Raw genomic sequence first — 23513 nt, 5'->3', positions numbered from 1 at the left:
AATGAAGTCAAAGATTAAAGTTGGGGAATCCTGCTCAAAAACTAAGGTGGAAAATATACCAACATTCACTACCTTGGGCTGTGAGTAAGTGACAGGATGTGCAAAATTCCAAACATTATCACGAAGTATGAAACCCTAAACGAGTACTGTTACTAGGATTAGTCTTGGGGAAAGAGACATGAGAAAACACCTGGACTGTTCAGCTATTAATAACAAGGCTTATATTAAAAAGAAACAAATTTACCACCACCTTACTAACTGGAGTTTGACCAGAACCTAACTGACCTGTGAGAAGAGAAATATCAACTCAAGCAGGCTTTAGCCTTCCACATGAGGGGAGGAAAATACCCAGATCCAGCCCCCTCCAGCCTTCTCACCTAATGTTGGGGGAGGAAGCACTTTTAAAGGTCATGTAACAGAGGAACAATCTCACCAAAAGAATGAGATCTAATCATAGTACTCTAGAATGTTTCTCTTTCTCCTTACAACTTATCACAACTCACATAAAAGGGGGTCCTGTATAATAATAGGGTAATACTATCCAATGAACTGTAGGTCTCAGACATAATTTAAGGTCTAGGGAAACCCAAAACAAAGGGTAAGACAAAAACAAGGATACCAGATGAAATTTTAGCCCCACACATCTATAGCTGTGGCAAGCAGTAAAGAGTCTAATCTCTAGCTACATAAACATAATAGGTCATGCTAAACCTATTGACCTTAATTCCCTTTACATAGCACATCATGTTTGGCTTTCAACAAAACATTACAAAGCACACTGAAAGGCAAAGAACAAAAAACATAGTTTGAAGAGAAAGAGCAAGTATCAGAACCAGACCCAGATATGGCAGGAATGTTGGAATTATAAGACTAAGAATTTAAAACCACTATGAGGAGGGGGAGGAGCAAGATGGCAGAGGAATAGGAGACCTAAAATTTCGTCTGGTCCCAGGAATTCAGCTAGATAGGGATCAAACCATTCCGAACACCTACTAACTCAACAGATCTAAGAAAAGAATAGCAACAACTCTCTGAACAGAAAAGCGACCACTTTCTGGAAGGTAGGACGTGTGGAGAAGTGAATCTGAGGCGATATTTGGGAGGAGAGAAGGCGGGAGAGGGGGCCTCCGTCGGCCACTTCTGGCAAGTGATAGAGCCGCAGAGCACAAAATCGGAACTTTTAGAAGTCTGCTCCGCTGGGGGATGTCACTCCAGTGGCTAAGTGGGGGGTGGAACCCTCACGGGACAGTGTGGTCTCAGGACCCTCGGGGTCACAGAAAGACCGGGGGTGCCTGAGTGCAGCAGAGCTCCCAGGTATCGGAGCAGGGAAGCCGGCTGCAGAGACGGAGCCGAGGCGCAGGCTCTCAGCTCCGGGTTGCCATAAACTGTGATCCGCAGCACAGTCGGGCCACTGCTCCTCCAGCAGGGACCCAACAAGTGGCAGATCTGGGGAGACTCACCTTCCTCCCCAGGAGGAGCAGCGCAGGAGCCCACCGCAGGGATCTGCTGGGTTTGGAGACTCCACACCGAGTGGGGTGCCAGAGATAGAAACACTCGGTCACAGGCCGGGTGAGCACGGAGTGCAGCAACCGGGGAGATGGGAGTGACTGACTGCTTTTCTCTGGGGCTCAATGAGGAGTGGGGCCCCGAGTTCTCGGTTCCTCCAGGGCAGAGATTGGGAGGCTCCCATTTTCACTCTCATCCTCCAAAGCCATATGGAAAGCTTGCAGGGAACAAAAGCTCCGGAGAGCAAACCTGAGCAGATTACTTAGCCCTACCTGGCAAGGGCGGGGCAATTCCACCTCTGGCAAAGACATCTGAGAACTACTGCAACAGGCCCCTCCCCCAGAAGATCAGCAAGAACAGCCAGCCAAGACCAAGTTTACCGATCAATGAGAATGGCAGAACTCCAGCGCCAGGGGAATACTGCACATAGAATCCATGGCTTTTTTTCCCCTGATTCTTTAGTCTTTCAAAGATAATTTTTTTAATTTTCTTTTCTTTTTTTCTTTAAATTTTTCTTTTTCCCTTTTTCAACCAACATCTTATCAATTCCTTTTCTAAAAATATTTTTTATTTTTCATTTGTAGAGTCATATTCTATCCCTTCATAGTAGTTAACCTTATTTTTGGTATATACATAAGTTGTTCTCTCTTTAAAATTTTGGGATACAGTTTCTTCTAACAGACCAAAATATACCCTAAATATCTAGTGTATGGCTTTGTTCTAGTCTCCTCCCTGATCACATTCTCCCCCCCCTTTTTTAATTCCTCTTCTTTCTTTTTCAACCAACTTCTTATCTAATTAATTCCTTTTATAAAATCTTTTATAATTTTCATCTTTACCATCATATTCTATCCCTTCATCATATTTACCCTTATTTTTGTACATATATAAGCTTTTCTTTCTTTAAAATTTTGGGAGGCACTTTCTTCTAACAGACCAAAATATTCCCAAAATCTAGTGTGTGGCACTGATCTATGCACCAGCCTGATCATATTTGATCATATTCTTTTTTTTTAATCTTTGTTTCTTTTTTTTTTTTTCTTTTTTCTTTCTTTCCCTTTCTTTTCCCCGGGTTTCAGGTCTCTTCTGATTTGTTTACTGTATATTTTTCTGGGGTCATTGTTACCCTGTTAGCATTTTGTTCTCTCATTCATCTATTGTCCTCTGGACAAAATGACAAGACGGAAAAAATCACCTCAAAAAAAAGAACAAGGGGCAGTACCGACTGACAGGGACCTAATCGATACAGACATTAGTAAATGTAGGAACTAGAGTTCAGAAAAATGATTTTAAAGATACTAGCTGGGCTTGAAAAAAGCATGGAAGATATTAGAGAAACCCTTCCTGGAGAAATAAAAGAACTAAAATCTAACCAAGTTGAAATCAAAAAGGCTATTAATGAGGTGCAATCAAAATGGAGGCTCTAACTGCTAGGATAAATGAGGCAAAAGACAGAATTAGTGATAAAGAAGACCAAATGATGGACAATAAAGAAGCTGAGAAAAAGAGAGATAAACAACTACTAGATCATGAGGGCAGAATTCGAGAGATAAGTGATACCATAAGAGGAAACAACATTAGAATAATTGGGATCCAAGAAGAAGAAGAAAGAGAGAGAGGGGCAGAAGGTATATTGGAGCAAATTATAGCACAGAACTTCTGAATTTGGGGAAGGAAACAGGCATCAAGGGGAACAGAGAACCCCCCACAAAATCAATAAAAATAGGTCAACACCCCAACATCTAATAGTGAAACTTACGAGTCAAAGACACAAAGAGAAAATCCTGAAAGCAGATCAGGACAAAAGGTCTGTAACCTAGAATGGTAGAAACACTAGATTGGCAACAGACCTATCTACAGAGACCTGGCAGGCGAGAAAGGACTGGCATGATATCTTCAGAGCACTGAATGAGAAAAATATGCAGCCAAGAATACTATATCCAGCTAGGCTGTCATTGAAAATAGAAGGAGAGATAAAAAAGCTTCCAGGACAAACAAAAACTAAAGGACTTTGCCAACACGAAACTAGCCCTACAAGAAATATTGAAAGGGGTCCTCTAAGCAAAGAGAGAGCCTAAAAGTAACATAGACCAGAAAAGAACACAGAAAATATACAGTAACAGTCACCTTACAGGCAATACAATGGCACTAAATTCACATCTTTCAATAGTTACCCTGAATGTAAATGAGCTAAATGCCCCAGTCAAAAGACACAGGTTGTCAGATTAGATTAAAAAAACAAGACCCATCGATATGCTGTCTGCAAGAGACTCTTTTTAGACCCAAAGACACCCCCAGATTGAAAGTGAGGGGGTGGAAAACCTATTATCATGCTAATGGACACCAAAAGAAAGCTAGGGTAGCAATCTTTATATCAGACAAATTAGATTTTAAACTAAAGACTGTAATAAGAGATGAGGAAGGACACTATATCCTACTTAATGGGTCTATCCAACAAGAAGATCTAACAACTGTAAATATCTATTCCCCTAACATGGGAGCAGCCAACTATATAAGCCAATTAATAACAAAGGAAAGAAACACATCGACAACAATACAATAATAGTAGGGGACTTTAACACCCCCCTCACTGAAATGGACAGATCATCTAAGCAAAAGATCAACAAGGAAATAAAGACTTTAAATGACACACTGGACCAAATGGACTTCACAGATCTATTCACAGAACATTCCATCCCAAAGCAACAGAATACACATTCTTCTCTAGTGCCCATGGAACATTCTCCAGAATAGATCACATCCTAGGTCGCAAATCAGGTCTCAACCGGTACCAAAAGATTGGGATCATTCCCTGCATATTATCGGACCACAATGCTTTGAAACTAGAACTCAATCACAAGAGGAAAGTCGGAAAGAACTCAAATACATGGAGGCTAAAGAGCATCCTACTAAAGAATGAATGGGTCAACCAGGAAATTAAAGAAGAATTAAAAAAAATCATGGAAACCAATGAAGATGAAAACACAACTGTGCAAAATCTTTGGGATGCAGCAAAGGCAGTCCTAAAAGGAAAGTATATAGCAACACAAGCCTTTCTCAAGAAACAAGAAAGGTCTCAAATACACAACCTAACCCTACACCTAAAGGGCCTGGAGAGAGGACAGCAAATAAAGCCTAAACCCAGCAGGAGAAGAGAAATAATAAAGATCAGAGCAGAAATCAATAAAATAGAAACCAAAAGAAGAGTAGAACAGATCAACAAAACTAGGAGCTGGTTCTTTGAAAGAATTAATAAGATTGATAAACCTCTCACAAGACTTATCAAAAAGAAAAGAGAAATGACCCAAAAAAATAAAATCATGAATGAAAGAGGAGAGATCACAACCAACACCAAAGAAATACAAACAATTATAAGAACATATTATGAGCAACTCTATGCCAGCAAATTAGATAACCTGGAAGAAATGGATGCATTCTTAGAGATGTATCAACTACCAAAACTGAACCAGGAAGAAATAGAAAACCTGAACAGACCTATAACCACTAAGGAAATAGAAGCAGTCATCAAAAATCTCCCAACAAACAAAAGCCCAGGGCCAGATGGCTTCCCAGGGGAATTCTACCAAACATTTAAAGAAGAATTAATACCTATTCTTCTGAAACTCTTCAAAAAACTAGAAATGGAAGGAAAACTTCCAAACTCATTTTATGAGGCCACCATTACCTTGATCCCCAAACCAGACAAAGACCCCCTCCAAAAGGAGAATTACAGACCAATATCCCTGTTGAACATGGATGCAAAAATTCTCACCAAAATACTAGCCAATAGGATCCAACAGTACATTAAAAGGATTATTCACCACGACCAAGTCGGATTTATCCCTGGGCTGCAAGGTTGGTTCAACATCCACAAATCAATCAATGTGATACAATACATTGATAAAAGAAAGAACAAGAACCATAGGATCCTCTCAATAGATGCAGAAAAAGCATTTGACAAAGTACAGCATCCTTTCTTGATCAAAACTCTTCAGAGTATAGAGATAGAGGGTACATAACTCAATATCATAAAAGCCATCTATGAAAAACCCACAGTGAATATCATTCTCAATGGGGAAAAACTGAGAGCTTTCCCCCTAAGGTCAGGAACACGGCAGGGATGTCCACTATCACAACTGCTATTCAACATAGTATTAGAAGTCCTAGCCACAGCAATCAGGCAACAAAAAGAAATAAAAGGCATCCGAATCGGCAAGGAAGAAGTCAAACTCTCTTTGCAGATGATATGACACTTTATGTGGAAAACCCAAAAGACTCCACCCCAAAACTGCTAGAACTCATACAGGAATTCAGTAAAGTGGCAGGATATAATATCAATGCACAGAAATCAGTGGCATTCCTATACACCAACAAGACTGAAGAAAGAGAAATTAAGGAGTCGATCCCATTTACAATTACACCCAAAACCATAAGATACCTAGGAATAAATCGAACCAAAGAGGCAAAGAATCTGTACTCAGAAAACTAGAAAATGCTCATGAAAAAAATTGAGGAAGACACAAAGAAATGGAAAAACGTGCCATGCTCATGGATTGGAAGAACAAATATTGTGAAGATGTCAATGCTACCTAGAGCAATCTACACATTCAATGCAATCCCCATCAAAATACCATCCACTCTTTTCTAGGAAATGGGACAAATAATCCTAAAATCTGTGTAGAACCAAAAAGACCCCGAATAGCCAGAGGAATGCTGTAAAAGAAAAGCAAAGCTGGCGGCATCACAATTCCAGACTTGAAGCTCTATTACAAAGCTGTCATCATCAAGACAGTATGGCACTGGCACAAAAACAGACACATAGATCAATGGAACAGAATAGAGAGCCCAGAAATGGACCCTCAACTCTATGGTCAACTAATCTTCAACAAAGCAGGAAAGAATGTCCAATGGAAAAAAGACAGTCTCTTCAACAAATGGTGTTGGGAAAATTGGACAGCCACATGCAGAAGAATGAAACTGGACCATTTCCTTATACCATACACAAAAATAGACTCCAAATGGTTGAAAGACCTAAATGTGAGACAGAAGTCCATCAAAATCCTAGAGGAGAACACAGGCAGCAACTTCTTCGACCTCAGCTGCAGCAACTTCTTCCTAGAAACATCGCCAAAGGCAAGGGAAGCAAGGGCAAAAATGAACTATTGTGACTTCATCAAGATATGAACCTTTTGCACAGCAAAAGAAACAGTCAACAAAACCGAAAGACAACCGACAGAATGGAGAAGATATTTGCAAATGACATATCAGATAAAGGGCTAGTATCCAAAGTCTATAAAGAACTTCTCAAACTCAACACCCAAAGAACAAACGATCCAATCAAGAAATGGGCAGAAGACATGAACAGACATTTGTCCAAAGAAGACATCCAAATGGGCAACAGATACATGAAAAAGTGCTCAACATCGCTCGGCATCAGGGAAATCCAAATCAAAACCTCAATGAGATACCACCTCACACCAGTCAGAATGGCTAAAATTAACAAGTCAGGAAATGACAGATGTTGGCAGGGATGTGGAGAAAGGGGAACCCTCCTACACTGTTGGTGGGAATGCAAGCTGGTGTAGCCACTCTGGAAAACAGTATGGAGGTTCCTCAAAAAGTTGAAAATAGAGCTACCGTACAATCCAGCAATTGCACTACTGGGTATTTACCCCAAAGATTCAAATGTAGAGAATCGAAGGGGTATGTGCACCCTGATGTTTATAGCAGCAATGTCCACAATAGCCAAACTATGGAAAGAGCCAAGATGTTCATTGACAGGTGAATGAATAAAGAAGATGTGGTGTGTGTGTATATATATATATTAACATCTGTCCATCGACAGATGAATGGATAAAGATGTGGTATACACACACACACACACACACACACACACACACACAAAATGGAATATTATGCAGTCATCAAAAGGAATGAAATCTTGCCATTTGCAATGACGTGGATGGAATTGGAGGGTATTATGCTGCGCAAAATAAGTCAGTCAGAGAAAGACATGTATCATATGATCTCACTGATATGAGGAATTCTTAATCTCAGGAAACAAACTGAGGGTTGCTGGAGTGGTGGTGGTTGGGAGGGATGGGGTGGCTGGGTTATAGACATTGGGGAGGGTATGTGCTATGGTGAGCACTGTGAATTGCATAAGGTTGTTGACTCACAGACCTGTACCTCTGAAACAAATAATAATTATATGTTAAAAAAAGAAGATAGTAGGAAGGGAAAAATGAAGGGGGGAGAATTGGAGGGGGAGAGGAACCATGAGAGACTATGGACACTGAGAAACAAACTGAGGGTTCTAGAGAGGAGGGGGTAGGGGGATGGGTTAGTCTGGTGATGGGTATTAAAGAGGGCACATATTGAATGAAGCACTGGGTGTTATATGCAAACAATGAATCATGGAACACTACATCAAAAACTAATGATGTAATATATGGTGATTTACATAACATAATAAAATAAAAAATAAATAAATAAAAATAAATAAATAAAACGATGATAATAACTTAAGAGCTCTAATGGAAAAAAGTAGAAACATGCAAAAAAAGATATACAATACAGTCAGAGAGATGGAAATTCTAAGAAAGAATAAAAAATACTAGAGACCAAACCAAACCAAACCAAACCAAACAAAACACTGTAACAGAAATGAAGATTGCCTTTAATAGGGTCCATCTCTTGATTTCAGCTCAGGTCATGATCTTAGGATCATGAGATCAAACCCTGCATAGGCCTCCAATCTCAGTGCAGAGTCTGTCTGAGATTCTCTCTCTCTCTCCCTCGCCCTCTGCACCCCCCCAATTCACGTGTGCACTCTATCTATCTCTCTTAAATAAATAAATAGAATCTTTAAAAAATAAAGAAAAAATAAACACTTTCTCAGACAAATGAAAATTGAGAGAATCTGTAGCCAATAGACCTGTTTTGTAAGTAATGTTAGGAAAGGAAGATGGCAGCAGCATAGGAGGACCCTGGATTTGTCTTGTCCCATGAACACAACTAGATAACTATCAAATCATCCTAAATACCCCAGAAATTGAGCCAAAGACTGACAGAACAAACTCCACAAGTAAAGGGAGAGAGGAGGTCACATTGAAGAAGGTAGAAAGTGTGGAGATGTGGTTTAGAGGAGAAATGGTTGGTGGGTGCTGCAGAGGGGAAGGAGCCATGGTCACTGAGAAGGGTAAAAGATAAAAGAGTACACAGGGAAATGCACAAAGAGAAAGTTTCCCCAAAGTCATTGGCTTGGAAAAGAAGAGCAACTGAATTTTGTGAGTTCTTGCAACTAGGAGGGCTTAAAGTCTGAAGTTTTAAAGGTCAGTGAACTTGGCTAGGATAGAGCCCAGAGGGCACTGGGCTACTTCTAGAGAGAAGGCAGGCAAACAACCCGAGGGGAGACAGTGCAGAAACATTGATCTAAAGAACACCTAGGGAATACAGTGGGGAGATTATTCACTCTTCTCAGAACACATCCATGAAAGGCAAATTTCACTGAGATGTCTCTCCAGGAACAATGGAGTTGGCTGACACCACTTCCCTCCCCCATCTCCCAGCATAAACACAGAGCCACCCAAGGGAAGCAGCTTGGCACCAACACTAGCTACCTAACTTGTTTACACTAAGCTCCACACTCCTGCTCTCTGACAGAACTGCTCTTCTCAGTCAAGCATGCCTCAGTCGTAACACAGCAGCCCCTTCCCCAGAAGACCAGCACAAACCCCTGCCCACATCATGTCTCTCAGCCAGAGAGTTCTGCAGGGCCTCAGTTCTGGTGGAAGTGGTTTCAGGTCTCATTTCACAAGCAGACCAGAGCACTCCTAGTTAAAACTTGTCACATTCAGGCCAGGGACCAAACACTGCCCACAGCAGACGAGAGCCTCTGCAGATGACTGGCCTGAAGGATAGAGCAGCAAGAACACAATAGCAGAGTGCATTCAGCACATTCCAGAGATGCTCCTTGAAGTGCCAGGACCTTGACACTACATGACCTCTTCTTTATGGCCATTATATTCAGGAGGAGTCATAAGTGGCTTTTCTAACACAGAGAAGAAGCCAGAGACTTAGACAAAAGGCCAAGATGGAGGAATTGATCCCAAATGAAAGAACAAGATAAGGCCACAGCCAGAGATACAAGTGAAACAGATATAAGAACACCCCTGATGGAGAATTTATTTATTTATTTATTTATTTATTTATTTATTTATTTATTTTTAAATATTCTATTTATTTGACAGAGAGAGACACAGCGAGAGAGGGAACACAAGCAGGGAGAGTGGGAGAGGGAGAAGCAGGCTTACCACTGAGCAGGAAGCCCGATGTGGGGCTCGATCCCAGGACCTGAGATCATGACCTGAGCTGAAGGCAGATGCCCAACGACTGAGCCACCCAGGCTCCCCCGATGGAGAATTTAAAACAACAATCATAAGGATCCTCATCGTGCTTGAGAAAAGAATAAAAGACATTAGTGAGACCCTTAACACAGAGATAAAAGAGTTAAAAAAGAATCAGAGATAAAGAGTGCAATAAATTAGATTGGAAACAGACTTGATGCAATAAACAGCAGGCTAGAGCCTGGCATGGGGCTCGATCTCATGACCCTGAGATCATGACCTGAGCCAAAACTAAGAATAAGATACCCCACTGACTGAGCCAGGCCCCCAGACAAACTAGATTTTAAACCAAAGACTATAGCAAAAGATGAAGAAGGGCACCATATCATAATAAAGGGGACAATCCAACAAGAAGATGTAACAGTTGTAAATATTTAGGCACCCAATATGGGAGCACCCAAATATATAAAACAATAACAAACATGAACTAATTGATAATAATACAATAATAGAGGGAACTTTAACACCCCACTTACATCAATGGACAGATTATCTAAACAGAAAATAAACAAGGAAACAATGGCTTTGAAATTCTTCAAAGAGAAGGAAAATGATATCCATCAGAAACTCAGATCTAAATAAAGGAAGGAACAGTATTGGGAAAGCAATAAATAAAACACATCAGTGGCTTCCAAGTTTTGGCAAAATCTTTTAATTACAATTTTCTTAATTGATCTAAAAGAGAACATTTTGTTCAAAATAGTAACAGCCACAAGGTATTTGATGATTATAGTTTGCATATAAGTGAAATGAATGACAACAGTGATGCAAGGGACAGGAGGGAGGAATTAGGAATATTTTGTTATTATAAGATACTTGCATTGCATGAAGAAATATGAAGCTATTTGAAAGTGGAGTTGGATTAGTTGTAAATGAAGTTCACGAGCTCAGAGCAAGCACTAAAAAATGGGTAATAAAGGAAGTATAATTGAAATACTAAAAAAGGAAACCAAAAAAAAGCATATAAAATCCTCATTTAAAACTACAAAGGCATAACCGAAGTGGAAGACAAAAATAAGAACAAACAACAAGGGCAACGAATAGAAAACACTAACACACAGACCCCCAGAACATATATTTAGTAGAAATTCAAGAAGACCAGAACAGAGGGACTAAAAGAGAATTACTAGAAAAGAATAACATACCATTTCCACAAGTGATGAAATACATGCATTCTGAGCATTGAAAAATCTAAATAAAAATATATTCATGATCTGTACTCATCATAGTGACATTTTCAAACATTAGAGATAAATATTTTTTTAAAAATCTGCATAACACTGAAAATTAGATGGGCTCAGCCTTCTCAATGACTACAGTAGATATCAGGAAATCAAGAACCATCACCATGTACTTAGAAATAAAATAAACAGACTTTCTTTTGAAAATTGTCTGACCTGATTGATTATTATTTAGGAGTGAGGCCATTAAAAACATTTTAAGTTTATAACATAAATATTAAGCAAGCCCATCACCACAGATCTTTTCTAAATAAAAGAACAATTAATTAGTCAGCAAACCTTTTCAAGAAGGAAAAGAAATCAAGGACATGAAATAAAAGAAACAATGGTAAATAAAGAAAATGATAGGGATGCCTGGGTGATTCAATCAGTTAAGCATCTGCATTCAGCTCAGGTCATGATCCCAGGGTCCTGGCATCAAGCCCTTCGTTGGGCTCCCAGTTTAGCGGGGGAGTCTGCTTCTCCCTCTGCCTCTGCCCCTCCCCTGGGCTTGTGCTCTCTCTCTCTCCCTCAAATAAATAAATAAAATCTTAAAAAAAGAAAGAAAGAAAATGATAAAGATAAAAGACCAAAAACCAAAGACCTTAACAAACTTACTTCACCAAAGAAGATATATGGATGGCAAATAAGCATATGAAATGGTGCTCCATATCATAAGGCATTAGGGAAATGCAAACCAAAACAAAGAGATACCATTACACACCTATTAGCATGGCCAGAATCCAGGACACAGACAATGCCAAATGCTGGAGAGGATGTAAAGCAACAAGATCTCTCATTCATTGTTGATGGGAATGAAAAATGGTTACCTTCACTTTGGAAGACAGCTTGGCAGTTTCTTACAAAACTAAACATATTCTTACTATGTGATCCAGCAATCATGGCCCTTAGCATTTACCCAAAAGAGTTGAAAACTTAGATCCACACAAAAACATTCACATGGATGTTTATAGCAGCTGTATTCATAATTGCTTGGAAGCAACCAATATGTCCTTCAGTAGGTGAATAAGCTCTGGTACATCCAGACAATGGAATATGATTTACTATTAAAAAGAAATAAGCTACCAAGCCATGAAAAAACATAGAGGAACCTTAAATGCATATTACTAAATGAAGGAAGTCAATCTAAAAAGGTTACATATTGTATAATTCCAACTATATGACATTCCAGAAAAGGCAAAACTATGGAGAAAGTAAAATCTACACGGAAGCAGAAAAAAATAGCTATTACTTTCTGCTGTAATAAAATTTTAAAGTACTAATTTAAGAAAAGACTAACAATATGCCCCCTCAAAAAAAAAAAAAAAAGAAAGAAAAGCAGTGGAAAGAAAAATAAACAGAAATCACAAATTTAAAGTTAGATTAAAAGAAAGAATCTCATTGACACCAGTGAAAGGGAGAGCTAGTACATTTTGATAGAAGCCTTTTAATACTTTTCTTTTTGGTTCCCATAAAATTATCTCCTAATGATAAGAAAATAATAAAATTTACAAAATGAAAATAGCTAACCTAGTATAAGTCTTCCTTTACACTGTTGATAATAAGATTCTTTACTTCCACTATCTATGGCAAATATAGTTTCAATAAAATATACTCAGTATCTTCATCAAGACCCCTGATGAAATGTCTTCATACCACTCACAATAAATCACAATTCTGAAAATAATATATAAAGAATACTATTTTTTTTTACTTCCTACCTTCATCACTACTTTGATCCTGCTGGGGTACAGATTGTAACGTAGGAACTTCTCTTGCTTTTGTGCGCATCCAGGAAATTTGCCCAGCAGATGTTTCTGACACCCAGTCACACATGTCAAATTCAAATCCACAGACCTGATACACTACAGAAAGGCGGAAAAGATAATGGTGGACCATCATAGTCTACTAGAATGGCTACTTAGCCATAGTTGTTGTAATCAAGGCTTAACACACACACACACACACACACACACACACACACACACACACACTAATTCATACTTAGAAATTTTGGTTCAACAAGCCTTGGAGTATACCAGTGTATCTGTTTTTCAAAAACTCATCCTTGATCCAGATGGGCATCCTCCCAAAGGAAAACCATTGCCATTCAAAAGTGAAAAGATGTTTTTACTTCTTCTTGTACAACTGCTCCAGTTAACAATTTTTTAAATGGCATACATACTATCTGACCTGACCTATCTTATGGAACTAAGTTAGTTTAAATCATTTGCTAGTCATAATCACATTGAAATTTTAAAGAAGAAACACTGGATATAATTCAAAGATGGTCTTTAATGGAACTATTTTACAGAACAACATCACCTTAAGTTGACATATTTAGTATCTTTCATGCTTTGAATAAACCACAGACTACCAATAACACTTCGGCTAAACTTAGGACATAAATATCAACAAAGTTTGGCAAATGAGTATCCGTAGTAGTGGTCTGAATTACTCCCAGTGGTCCCAGTCTCATGGATGGCTACATACCATCACGGTGGGCATCTCAATTTAACACTTACACCTCAATCCTTCATCTGTAGAATCAGAACTGCAGAGACTTGTATCTAGATGGCACGGTTCCTGCTCCGTATTCAATGTTTCTGGACATGGTAAAATTTCATCTGTTAAATTTAAAGATTGGCAAGAAGTGAGATGTAGTAAGGAAAGACACATGTATTTCTTAAGACGTTAGCATTTGTTCTAGAAAGCACTCTCCACCCAACACCTCTCTGTGGCAGCATCTCCCCTCAGGCAACCCCATTACACACAGAGAGAGACAGAAACAGAGAGAACAATACAACTATTCCAGTGTTTCTGGATTTTAACCAGATCTCTGTGGTGACTACCAAGCCCCCAGACCAAATCTTCCATGTTTCCATGGAAGTAACATGGCCTAATGTGGAAACAAAAAGCCTATCATTAGGAGCATAATCGAACATGTGTCATCTATAACATAGGCTGTCCTCTTTAACTGGAAGCTGATCTACTGGAACTACTGTCCCTGCAATATTCTCCATTGTGTCTGTTTCTCCCTCTACTGCCTTCCCAACACAGGGCTGGAAACTGGACTAGGTATCCTTCCTGTCCTGTTGCCACTTCCAGACAATTCTCACTCTCCCCTCCTGAAATACCTGAGCTGCAATCCTGACAAGAACCACAAGCCCTGGGATCAGCCACCACATGGGCTCTGGTGGGGGAAATGTGCACGGGGGCCTCGCCACAAGTAGCATGGGCCCAGATGAGTGCCCCAGGCATTTCCAGTCAAAGGCATCACTATGGGTAGGCTGAGACCTCCAGGAAATTCACCACCTCCTCCAGCCTGCATCTGTGGGGCTGAAGGTGAGTGAGGAAGAGCCCACCACCATGCTGATCGAAATGGTTTTATATCAGTGACTACTCACTCCATTGCATTGTGGCCATCCCACCACATTTTCCTTTCTTTCTTTTTCCTCCATTCCTAGATAGCTATTCAAAACCCTTTACCCCCTCCTTCAACTTCCAATTCCTCCTTCCCCATCATCATTCTCAGATAATCATGTTGCTTCACATTTCACTGGGAAAATGAGAGGAAACAGCAGAAAATTTCACAAGTCCCACCACCCATCTCCCTGCCCATGTTTCTACAGAAAATCATCTCCTCTTCCCTGTTGTAGGAATCATCCCAGCAATTTCCTCCCCTCTTTTACATCAACAGGCTTTCTTTCACTTCAGTACACAATGGGGCCAAAATTTCACCCGTCTTAAGAAAACCCTCTGACCCTCCAACCCCCTCCAACTAACTTTGCCAAGTTCTACCTATTTACATAGACTTCAACACCAATTCTTCTCCCCACATCCTTGTTCTAGTGAGGTATTTTGATTTTTTTTTAATGAGGCAAAATTCACATCACATAAAATTCACCATTTTAACCATTTTAAAGTGTACAATTCAGTGACTTTTATACATTCACAATATTGTTCAATTATCACCACTAACTCCAAAACATTTTCATCACCCCAAAATAAAACACATACCCATTATAAGTCATTCCCCATTCTCTGCTCCTCCTCAGACTCTGGCAATGACTAATCTCCTTTTCATCTCTATAGATTTGCCTCTTCTGGACATTTCATATAAATAGAATCATACAATATATGGATGACTTTGGTATTCGACTTCTTTAACTTAGCATAATGTTTTCAAGGTTCACTCATGTTGTTGCATATATCAGAACCTTTTTTCTTTTCTGTACCCTTACCACTCCACTGAAAGTGCATATATCAGCAATGACCTCTATACTGCTAAATCCAACATTTAATTTTTCCTCCTTGTCACACCTGACATGTCAGTAATATTGGTCATAGTTGATCATTGCCTTTTTCTTGAAACCTTTTCTTTGCTAGGTTCTGATACATGATTCTCTCCTGGTTTTCCTCTTAAATTACTAGCTGTTCATTCTCAGTCTCCTTTGCTGGTTTTCCCTCATTTCTTCCACATTACACAAAGTAACATGAAAATGCCCCAGAGCTCAGTCCTTGGATCTCTTCTCTTCTCTACATCCACAATCTTGTTAATATCACCTCATCTTGTGCGTTTAAAACACTTCCTAAATGCCAATGACCCATAAAATTATATTTCAGGCCCAGCTTCACTGGACTCCAATATTAATATCCTGTTGCTTTCTTGGCCCTTTCATTTGGAGAGCTAACATGCATCTTGATAGAAATGGGTCTAAAACTAAATGTCTGATTCTGTCTACCCAGACTTTATCCTCCTGCTTTTCTTCCCATCTCAGCTCATAACAATGCCATCCATCCTACTTCAGGAAGAAATCTGGATCCATGACCCATCTCTTGCTCTCACCCATCATGCCATCCATCAGCACACCTTTCCTTTACCTATAAAACAATATCCAGAATCTCACTATGTCCTACCACCTCTGCCACTACTACCAATTCTGACTCAAGGGAGTATCAGTCTTTCTGGATTACACTAATAACTTCTTATTTTGCCCCCTTGTTGCTGCCCTTGCCCCCTTCTGACTTTTAAATATGTGAAGCAGATCATGTTTCCTCTGCTCAAAATTGCTACATGGGTTTCTGTCCTTCACAGAATAAATGCAGAAGCCCTTACCACGATCTTCCTCATATAAACCAGGAAGACTCTTGCCTTAGGACCTTTGCATTTACGGTTCCTTCTAAAATACGCATGGCTTTCTCCCTCAACTCCTTGGGGATTTTTTTTTTTTTTTGCTCATAAATATGTTCTCCATGTACCATGCCTGACTACTCTATTTAAAACTTCATCTTACCTTCACCTGTGGCACTTCTTATCTCGGCTTTCTGGTTTATTTTTCTCCATAGCACATATCACCACTTGACATAAAATTTTGTTTTTATTTGTTTAGTGTCTTTCTCTCTTAACACAGGGATTGGTGTTTGTTTTTTTACTGCTATCTCCGCATTGTCTGAAATAACTCTTGGCACAACATAGGTGCTCAATATATACTTGTTTAAGGACTGAATAAATACATGACCTAAGAATAATTCAACAAAATACTTGAAAATACCATAGATAGTGTGTAAATTGTTTACATTTTTATCTGGAATAAAATTGAAGCAACTGGTTATAAAACAATTTATGAACAACATCCATAAGCTGATTTCTTATAACGGGAGCTTATAAATGATGAATATGCAAAGCCTCTTGAATGTAAGATCCACTGAAAATAAAACTGCATTGTCAATTAAGGGAGTGTGGGTAATGAACGAAGCTAAGATTGCACAATAACAATTAACATGAAACAATTAAAACTGTAATTTTTGTAGATTCACATAATAGCTGCAGATCTTCTGCCCCCTGGAGCTAAATAATTAAGTAGTGGCCATAGTTCAACTAAATGTTGTATATTATCTCTAATTTTTCACTATTTATACAAGACAAAAAACTCACAAAAGTACTATAAACAAAAATAGCAAAATAGTCAAGTATAAATTACATGTATTAAAAATGTAGCTTGTGTCAATTGATATTAAATATCTTTCACTAATGTCAACCATTATACTACCTTCATCCTCCAAACTGGAATTTGTAACCATAAAAGCAGTAGATGGGAGTATGAGTCGACAATCAATTAATCTCCTGGGCACCTCTTTTTATTTTAGTGTATTCAGTCTCAGAGCTCAAAACTATTTAATGATGTCAATTATCTAAATTTATATTCATATGCATTTTCTCTACATCCCCACCCTCTTTCTTTCTCATTGTTATATTACACCCACAATCTAGCTGCAGAAAATTATTTTGGGGATTTTAAAATCCTCTCTCCATGATACGTGTTCATCAGGATGAAGCATTGCTAACCATTTTAAGGTCTCTATACCAATGAAGACACATTTCCTTCAAATCTTATCTTGTACAAGCAAGCTGTGTAAAATTGGCCAGACTCTCTCTCAGATGGTACAGAATGAAGTCCAAGTCTCAAGGCCATTGCAGTAAAAGTTATAATTGACATCCACTTTTGATTCCAGGGGCTTTAGACAATTTCCTTGTCAATTTTCTTAAATTAGTAATGAATTTCAAGGAACAGTTATTAGATCTTAAAAGGTAGCTAGAAGTTAATAAGACAAAAAAGGTAACTAACTAGGTCCTTAGTTATTTAACTGGATAATATGTATGCACCATTCAGGTTCTCATTAAAGTATGATTTGTGTATTTGGGGCCTTCATAAATGAGATGAAGGCAACATCCTGACAAACCAATCTAAGAATATTCAGAGAATATTCACAATATTCTGATTATGAGCCACAGCATGCAATTTTTTATAAAAAATTATAATAAGCAATTTATTGAAAAATCAGTGACTAAACACATACTTATTTATTCACAGTCACAAAGCTAGACTTTTCTTTCATATATGCTACTTTGGTAAAGTCTAAAAAGATCCTTCTTTCAATGAATGTGCATGAATTTTCTTGGAAAAGGGCAGTAGTTAGAATGATACTGTTTGAAGGTGTGGGAAAAATCTAAAGGAGTCCTGTAATATTAGAAAAAGAATTTAGTGGAATTGTCCAACTTACCAAATGTTCAGATACCATAAGGATACCTATACCTATACCGTAAGCACTTTTATAAAGTTGTTCACATTTTTATAGTAAAGAGAAATGTATACAGCAAAACGATGAAGTTATGCTTTTTCTTTAAAGATAATACTTACTTAGTACTCTATGTGGCAGCTTCCTCACCATCAGAATTGTTTCAACTTTAAAAAGTTACTATTTCTTCTTTAAATATATTTAACTTACATATCATAAAATGAATTCAGACATTTGGTTATCCAGTTCTATGAGTTTTGGCAAAAATAAACCCATGATCTTTCTTCAATCAATCAATACTCCATTTATTTAGTCAGATCTTCTTGATGTCTTTGATCATTACTTTGTAGTTTTCAGAATACAAACCCAGCATATATTTTGTGAGATTTATATGTAAGAATTTACTTTGATTGTATTACAAATGGCGCTATTTTTCCAATTCCAGTTTCCAATTGTTCATTGCCATTGTAGAGAAATACAATTGATTTTATACTGACTTTGTATCCTGCTACTACGATAAACTCATTTGCTAATTCTAGAAGTTTTTAAAATAAATTCTATGCTATTTTATCCATAGACAATTACATTACCTGCAAACATGGATAGATTTATTTCCTCTGTTCCAGTTGTATGCCTTTACTTGTATGTCTTGCCTTATTGCATCGGCTGGCTTTGCAGTATGTCATTGAATACAAGTGGTAAGAGTGGACGGGTGTCACCGCCTCCTTCTCAGTTTCAGAGGTGAAGCATTCACTTTCATAATGGGCATGATGTTAGCTGTTGGGTCTTTGTCTATGCCCTTTATTAGGTTATAGATGTCCATAGTTTGCTGAGGTTTTTAATTATGGCTGTATGTTGAATTTTGTCAAATGCTTTTTCTGCATCTACTAAGATCATCATGTGCTTTTCTTCTTTTGTCTGTTAACAAGGTAAATTACACTGATTGCTTTCCAAACATTGAACCAACTGTGCATCTCCTGAATGATTTTAATGTATTCTCTTTCTAAAATATTACTGGATTCCATTTGCTAATATGTTGTTAAAGATCTTTTGTGATAGCAACATTGGTCTGTAGCTTTCTTTTCTTATAATATCTTTGTTCAGTTTTGGTGTTAGGGCAAAGCTGCCCTTGTAGACTAAGGTAACAAGTATTATCTTCACTTTTATTTTCTGGAATAGAATGTATAAAACTTGTGTTATTTTTTTCCCTAAGTATTTGATACAATTTTCCAGTGAGACCATGTGGTCCTGAAGTTTTCTTTAATGGAAGATTTTTACTATGAGTCCTATTTCTTTAATAAACATAAAACTACTCAAGTTAATCACTTTCTTCTTGAATGTCTTTTGATCATTGTGACTTTCAAGGAATTTATTCATTTCACATAAATTGTTGTATTTACATGCATAGAGTTTTTGGTAGTTATTTCCTTATTCCTATTATCCTCTTAGTACCCATAGAGTAAATAGTACCTTATTTCACTCCAAATTAGGTAATATGTGCCTTTTCTCTTTTTTTCTTGGTCAATCCAGCTAGAATTTATCAATTTTGGTTACCTCTTCAAAGAACCAGCTTTTGGTTTTGATAATTTTCCCATCTTAAATTCCATTATTTATTGTCTTTATATGTATTATTTTCCCACTGCTTGATTTAGTTTTTATATGTTCTTCTTTTTCTACTTTCACTAGGTGGATAGTTAAATTTAGTGGCTTGAGAGCTTTCTTCTTCCCTAATAAAAATTTTATATCAATTATTTTTTTCTAAGCATTGCTTTAGCTGTGTTACACAAATTTTAGTAAGTTATATTTTCATTTTCTTTCAGTTCAAAATACTTGGCTATTTCAAAGTATGTTTTATTTAAATGTGTGACATTTAATTTCCAAATGACTGTGGATGTCCCAGATTTGTAGTTTAATTTCATTTTGCTCAGAGGATATATTTTTTACCATTTCAATTGTTTTAACATTCTTAAGGTTTGTTCTGCAGCCCCAGTAGTACTGCTAAGCCATACTGGAGACTGGAAAATTCAGTAATACTATCTGCATTTAATATTTTTATATTTGTACATCTTTGATTTTTTTCATTAACTGTGAACTTTTAATATGAGGTATTAAAATATTATTTATATTAATTAGTGTTTGTCTCACTCTGCTCCAGCTGCTATAACAAAGTACCATAGATTAGATGGCTTAAGGAACAAAAATTTATATTCTCACAGTTCAGGAGCCTGGAGGTACAAGATCAGGGTGTTAGCATGATTGGGTTCTCATAAAGGTCCTCTTCCTGGCTTGTACATGGCTACCTTCTCACTGTGTCTTCACATGACAAAGGGAGAGGGTGAGAGAGAGGGAGAGAGAAAGACAGGGGTGGTGGGGAGGGAGACGGAGAGGGTTGGAGGGGGAGAGAGAGAGATCTCCTCTTCTTACAAGGCCACAGTCCTTCCTGTCTCATTAGGACCCCACCCTTATGATCTTATTGAATTTTAATTACCTAAGACACTATCTCCAATATAGTCACATTTGGGGTTAGAGCTTCCACATTTGAAGTTTGGAGGGGACATAATTTGGTCCGTAATAACAAGTTTTTAGTGTCCCCTTGAATTCTACATCTGTGAGAGTATGTCACTTGCCTCCGTATAGTCTTACCACTGGGCCCAGGCTATAGTCTACCTTATTGAATGTTCCACATGCACTTAAAAGGAGTTTAAGTTTTAAATTACTGCTATAGTTTTAAATTACTTTTTAAAAATATCAATTATTTCAAGTAGGTAGATAATTTTCTCCCTTTCCATAGGTTGCCTTTTCATTTTGTTGATTGTTTCTTTTGCTGTGCAGAAGTTTTTTGGTTTGATGTATAGTTTCATTTGTTGATTTTTCTTTTGTTGCTTGTGTTTTTGGTGTCATAACCAAAAAAAAAAAAAAAAAGGTTGCCAAGATTAATGTCATAGAGATTTTCCCCTATGCTTTCACTATAAGTTTTATGGATCCAGGTCCTATGTTTAAGTCTTTAATCCATTTAGGGTTAATTTTTATTAGTGGAATAAGATAAGGGTCCAATTTTATTTTTCTCCATGTGGCTGTCAGTTTTCCCAACACCATTTATTGAAGAGGCTATCTTTTCTCCATTAAGTATTCTTTTTTTTTTTTTTTTTTTTAAAGATTTTATTTATTTTTTGATAGAGAGAGGGAGAGATAGCAAGAGAGGGAATACAAGCAGGGGGAGTGGGAGAGGGAGAAGCAGGCTTCCTGCGGAGCAGGGAGCCCGATGTGGGGCTCGATCCCAGGACCCCGGGATCATGACCTGAGCCGAAGGCAGACGCTTAATGACTGAGCCACCCAGGCGCCCTCCATTAAGTATTCTTGACTCCCTATCAAATATTAGTTGATCTATATACAGTGTTTTATTTCTGGGTTCTCTATTCCGTTCCATTGATCTATGTGTCATTTTTTATGCCAGTCAAAACTTTTAATTAGGATAGCTTTGTAGTCTAATTTAAAATCAGGAAGTAGGATGCCTCTGGCTTTGTTCTTTCTCAGGATTGCTTTGGCTATCTGGGGTCTTTTGTGGTTCCATACAAATTTTAGGACTTTTTTTCCACAGGTTTTGCAAATTCTTGCTGATTTTTTTTGTATACTTTTTCTATTATTTATTGAGAGATGTGTATTCAAGTTTCCTTGTATAATTGTAGATTTGCCTATTTCTTCTTTTATTTCTTCATACTGTTTTTAGGTGCATACATATTTAAGACTGTTCTGTCTTCTTAGTGAATTTACCCTTTCATCATTATATAATATCCTTCTTTGTCCCTGTTAATTTTCCTTGTTCTGAAGCACATATTGTTTGATATTAATATAGCCACACCACCTCCTTTTAATCCCTTTACTTTTTAAAAATTCTTTATTTATTGTTCTTTTTTTTTAAAGTGGAGTTGACACATAATGTTACATTAATTTCAGGTGTCCAACCTAGTGATCCACAAATCTATACATTATCCTGTGCTCACAAGTGTAGCTACAATTTGTCACCATACAACACTATTACAGCACCATTGACTATAGTCTCTACCTTGTATCTTTTATCCTCATGACCTATTCATTCCATAAGTGGAAGCCTGTACCTGCCACTCCCCTTCACCCATTTTACCGATCCCTCCATCCCCCTCCCCACTGGCAACAGTCAGTTTGTTCTCTATATTTACAGATCAATTTCTGCTTTTGGTTTATTTATTCATTTGGGTTTTTTTAAATTCCACATACAATTAAAATCATATGGTGTTTGCCTTTCTGTCTGGCTTATTTCACTTATCAAAATACCCTCTAGTTCCATCCATGTGGTCACAAATGGCAAGACCTCATCCTTTTTTATGGCTGCATAATATTCGTGTGTGTGTGTGTGTGTGTGTGTGTGTGTGTGTACACACCACATCTTCTTTATTCATTTGTCTATTGATGGACACTTAGGTTGCTTCCATATCTTGGCTATTGTAAATAATGCTGCAATAAACACAGGAGTGCATATATCTTTTTGAATTAGTGTTTTTGTTTTCTTTGGGTAAATACCCAATAGTGGAATTATTGGATCATATGGTATTTCTATTTTTAATTTTTTGAGGAATCCCTATATTTTTTCCACTGTGACTTCACCAATGTACATTTCCACCAATAGTACATGAGAGTTTCTTTTCCTTCACACCTTCAGCAGGATTTGTTATTTCTTGTCATTTTCATTTTAGCCATTCTGACAGGCATAAATAATATATCATTGTGGTTTTTGATGTTAATTTCCCTGATGATGAGTGATGTTGAGCATCTTTTCATGTGTCTGTTGGCCATCTGTATGTCTTCTTTGGGAAAATGTCTATGCAGATCATCTGCTCATTTTATAATTGGATTGTTTGGGGTTTTTTACTGTTGAGTTGTAGAATTTCTTTATATATTTTGATAATTACATCTATTGGATATATTTTTGGAAATATCTTCTTATATTCAGTAGGTTTCCTTTTCATTTTGTTGATGGTTTCCTTAGCTGGGCAAAAGCTTTTTATTTTTGTGTAGCCCAAATAGTTTATTTTTGTTTTTGTTTTCTTGCCTGAGAAGACATATCTAGAAAAACACTGCAATGGCCAATCTCAAAGACATTATTATCTATACTTACTTCTAGGAGTTTTATGGCTTCATGTCTCACATTTAGGTCTTCAATTCATTTTAGGTTAATTTTTGTATATGGTGTAAGTGGTCCAGTTTCATTCTTTTGTATGTAGCTGTCCAGTTTCCCAGCACCATTTATAAGAGACTACCTTTT

General features: G+C 37.6%; 1 protein-coding gene across 1 annotated transcript in view; it reads right to left on the bottom strand.

Moving 5' to 3' along the window:
- The window catches only part of MALRD1 (MAM and LDL receptor class A domain containing 1), an 806170-nt gene that overhangs the window by 715079 nt on the left and 67578 nt on the right, over positions 1-23513 (bottom strand). The window contains exons 7-8 of the mRNA XM_078074136.1: positions 13660-13761; positions 12856-12999 (exon numbers count right to left, since the gene is read on the bottom strand). Of these exons, the coding sequence (XP_077930262.1) occupies positions 12856-12999; positions 13660-13761 (246 nt within the window). The remainder of the gene's footprint in view (positions 1-12855; positions 13000-13659; positions 13762-23513) is intronic.

The sequence above is a fragment of the Halichoerus grypus genome, chromosome 6, assembly GCF_964656455.1.
Source record: "Halichoerus grypus chromosome 6, mHalGry1.hap1.1, whole genome shotgun sequence".
In the NCBI taxonomy this organism is placed as follows: Eukaryota; Metazoa; Chordata; class Mammalia; order Carnivora; family Phocidae; genus Halichoerus; species Halichoerus grypus.
The sequence above is the reverse complement of the archived record's forward strand: the minus strand, read 5'-3'. Positions and strand labels throughout refer to the sequence as shown.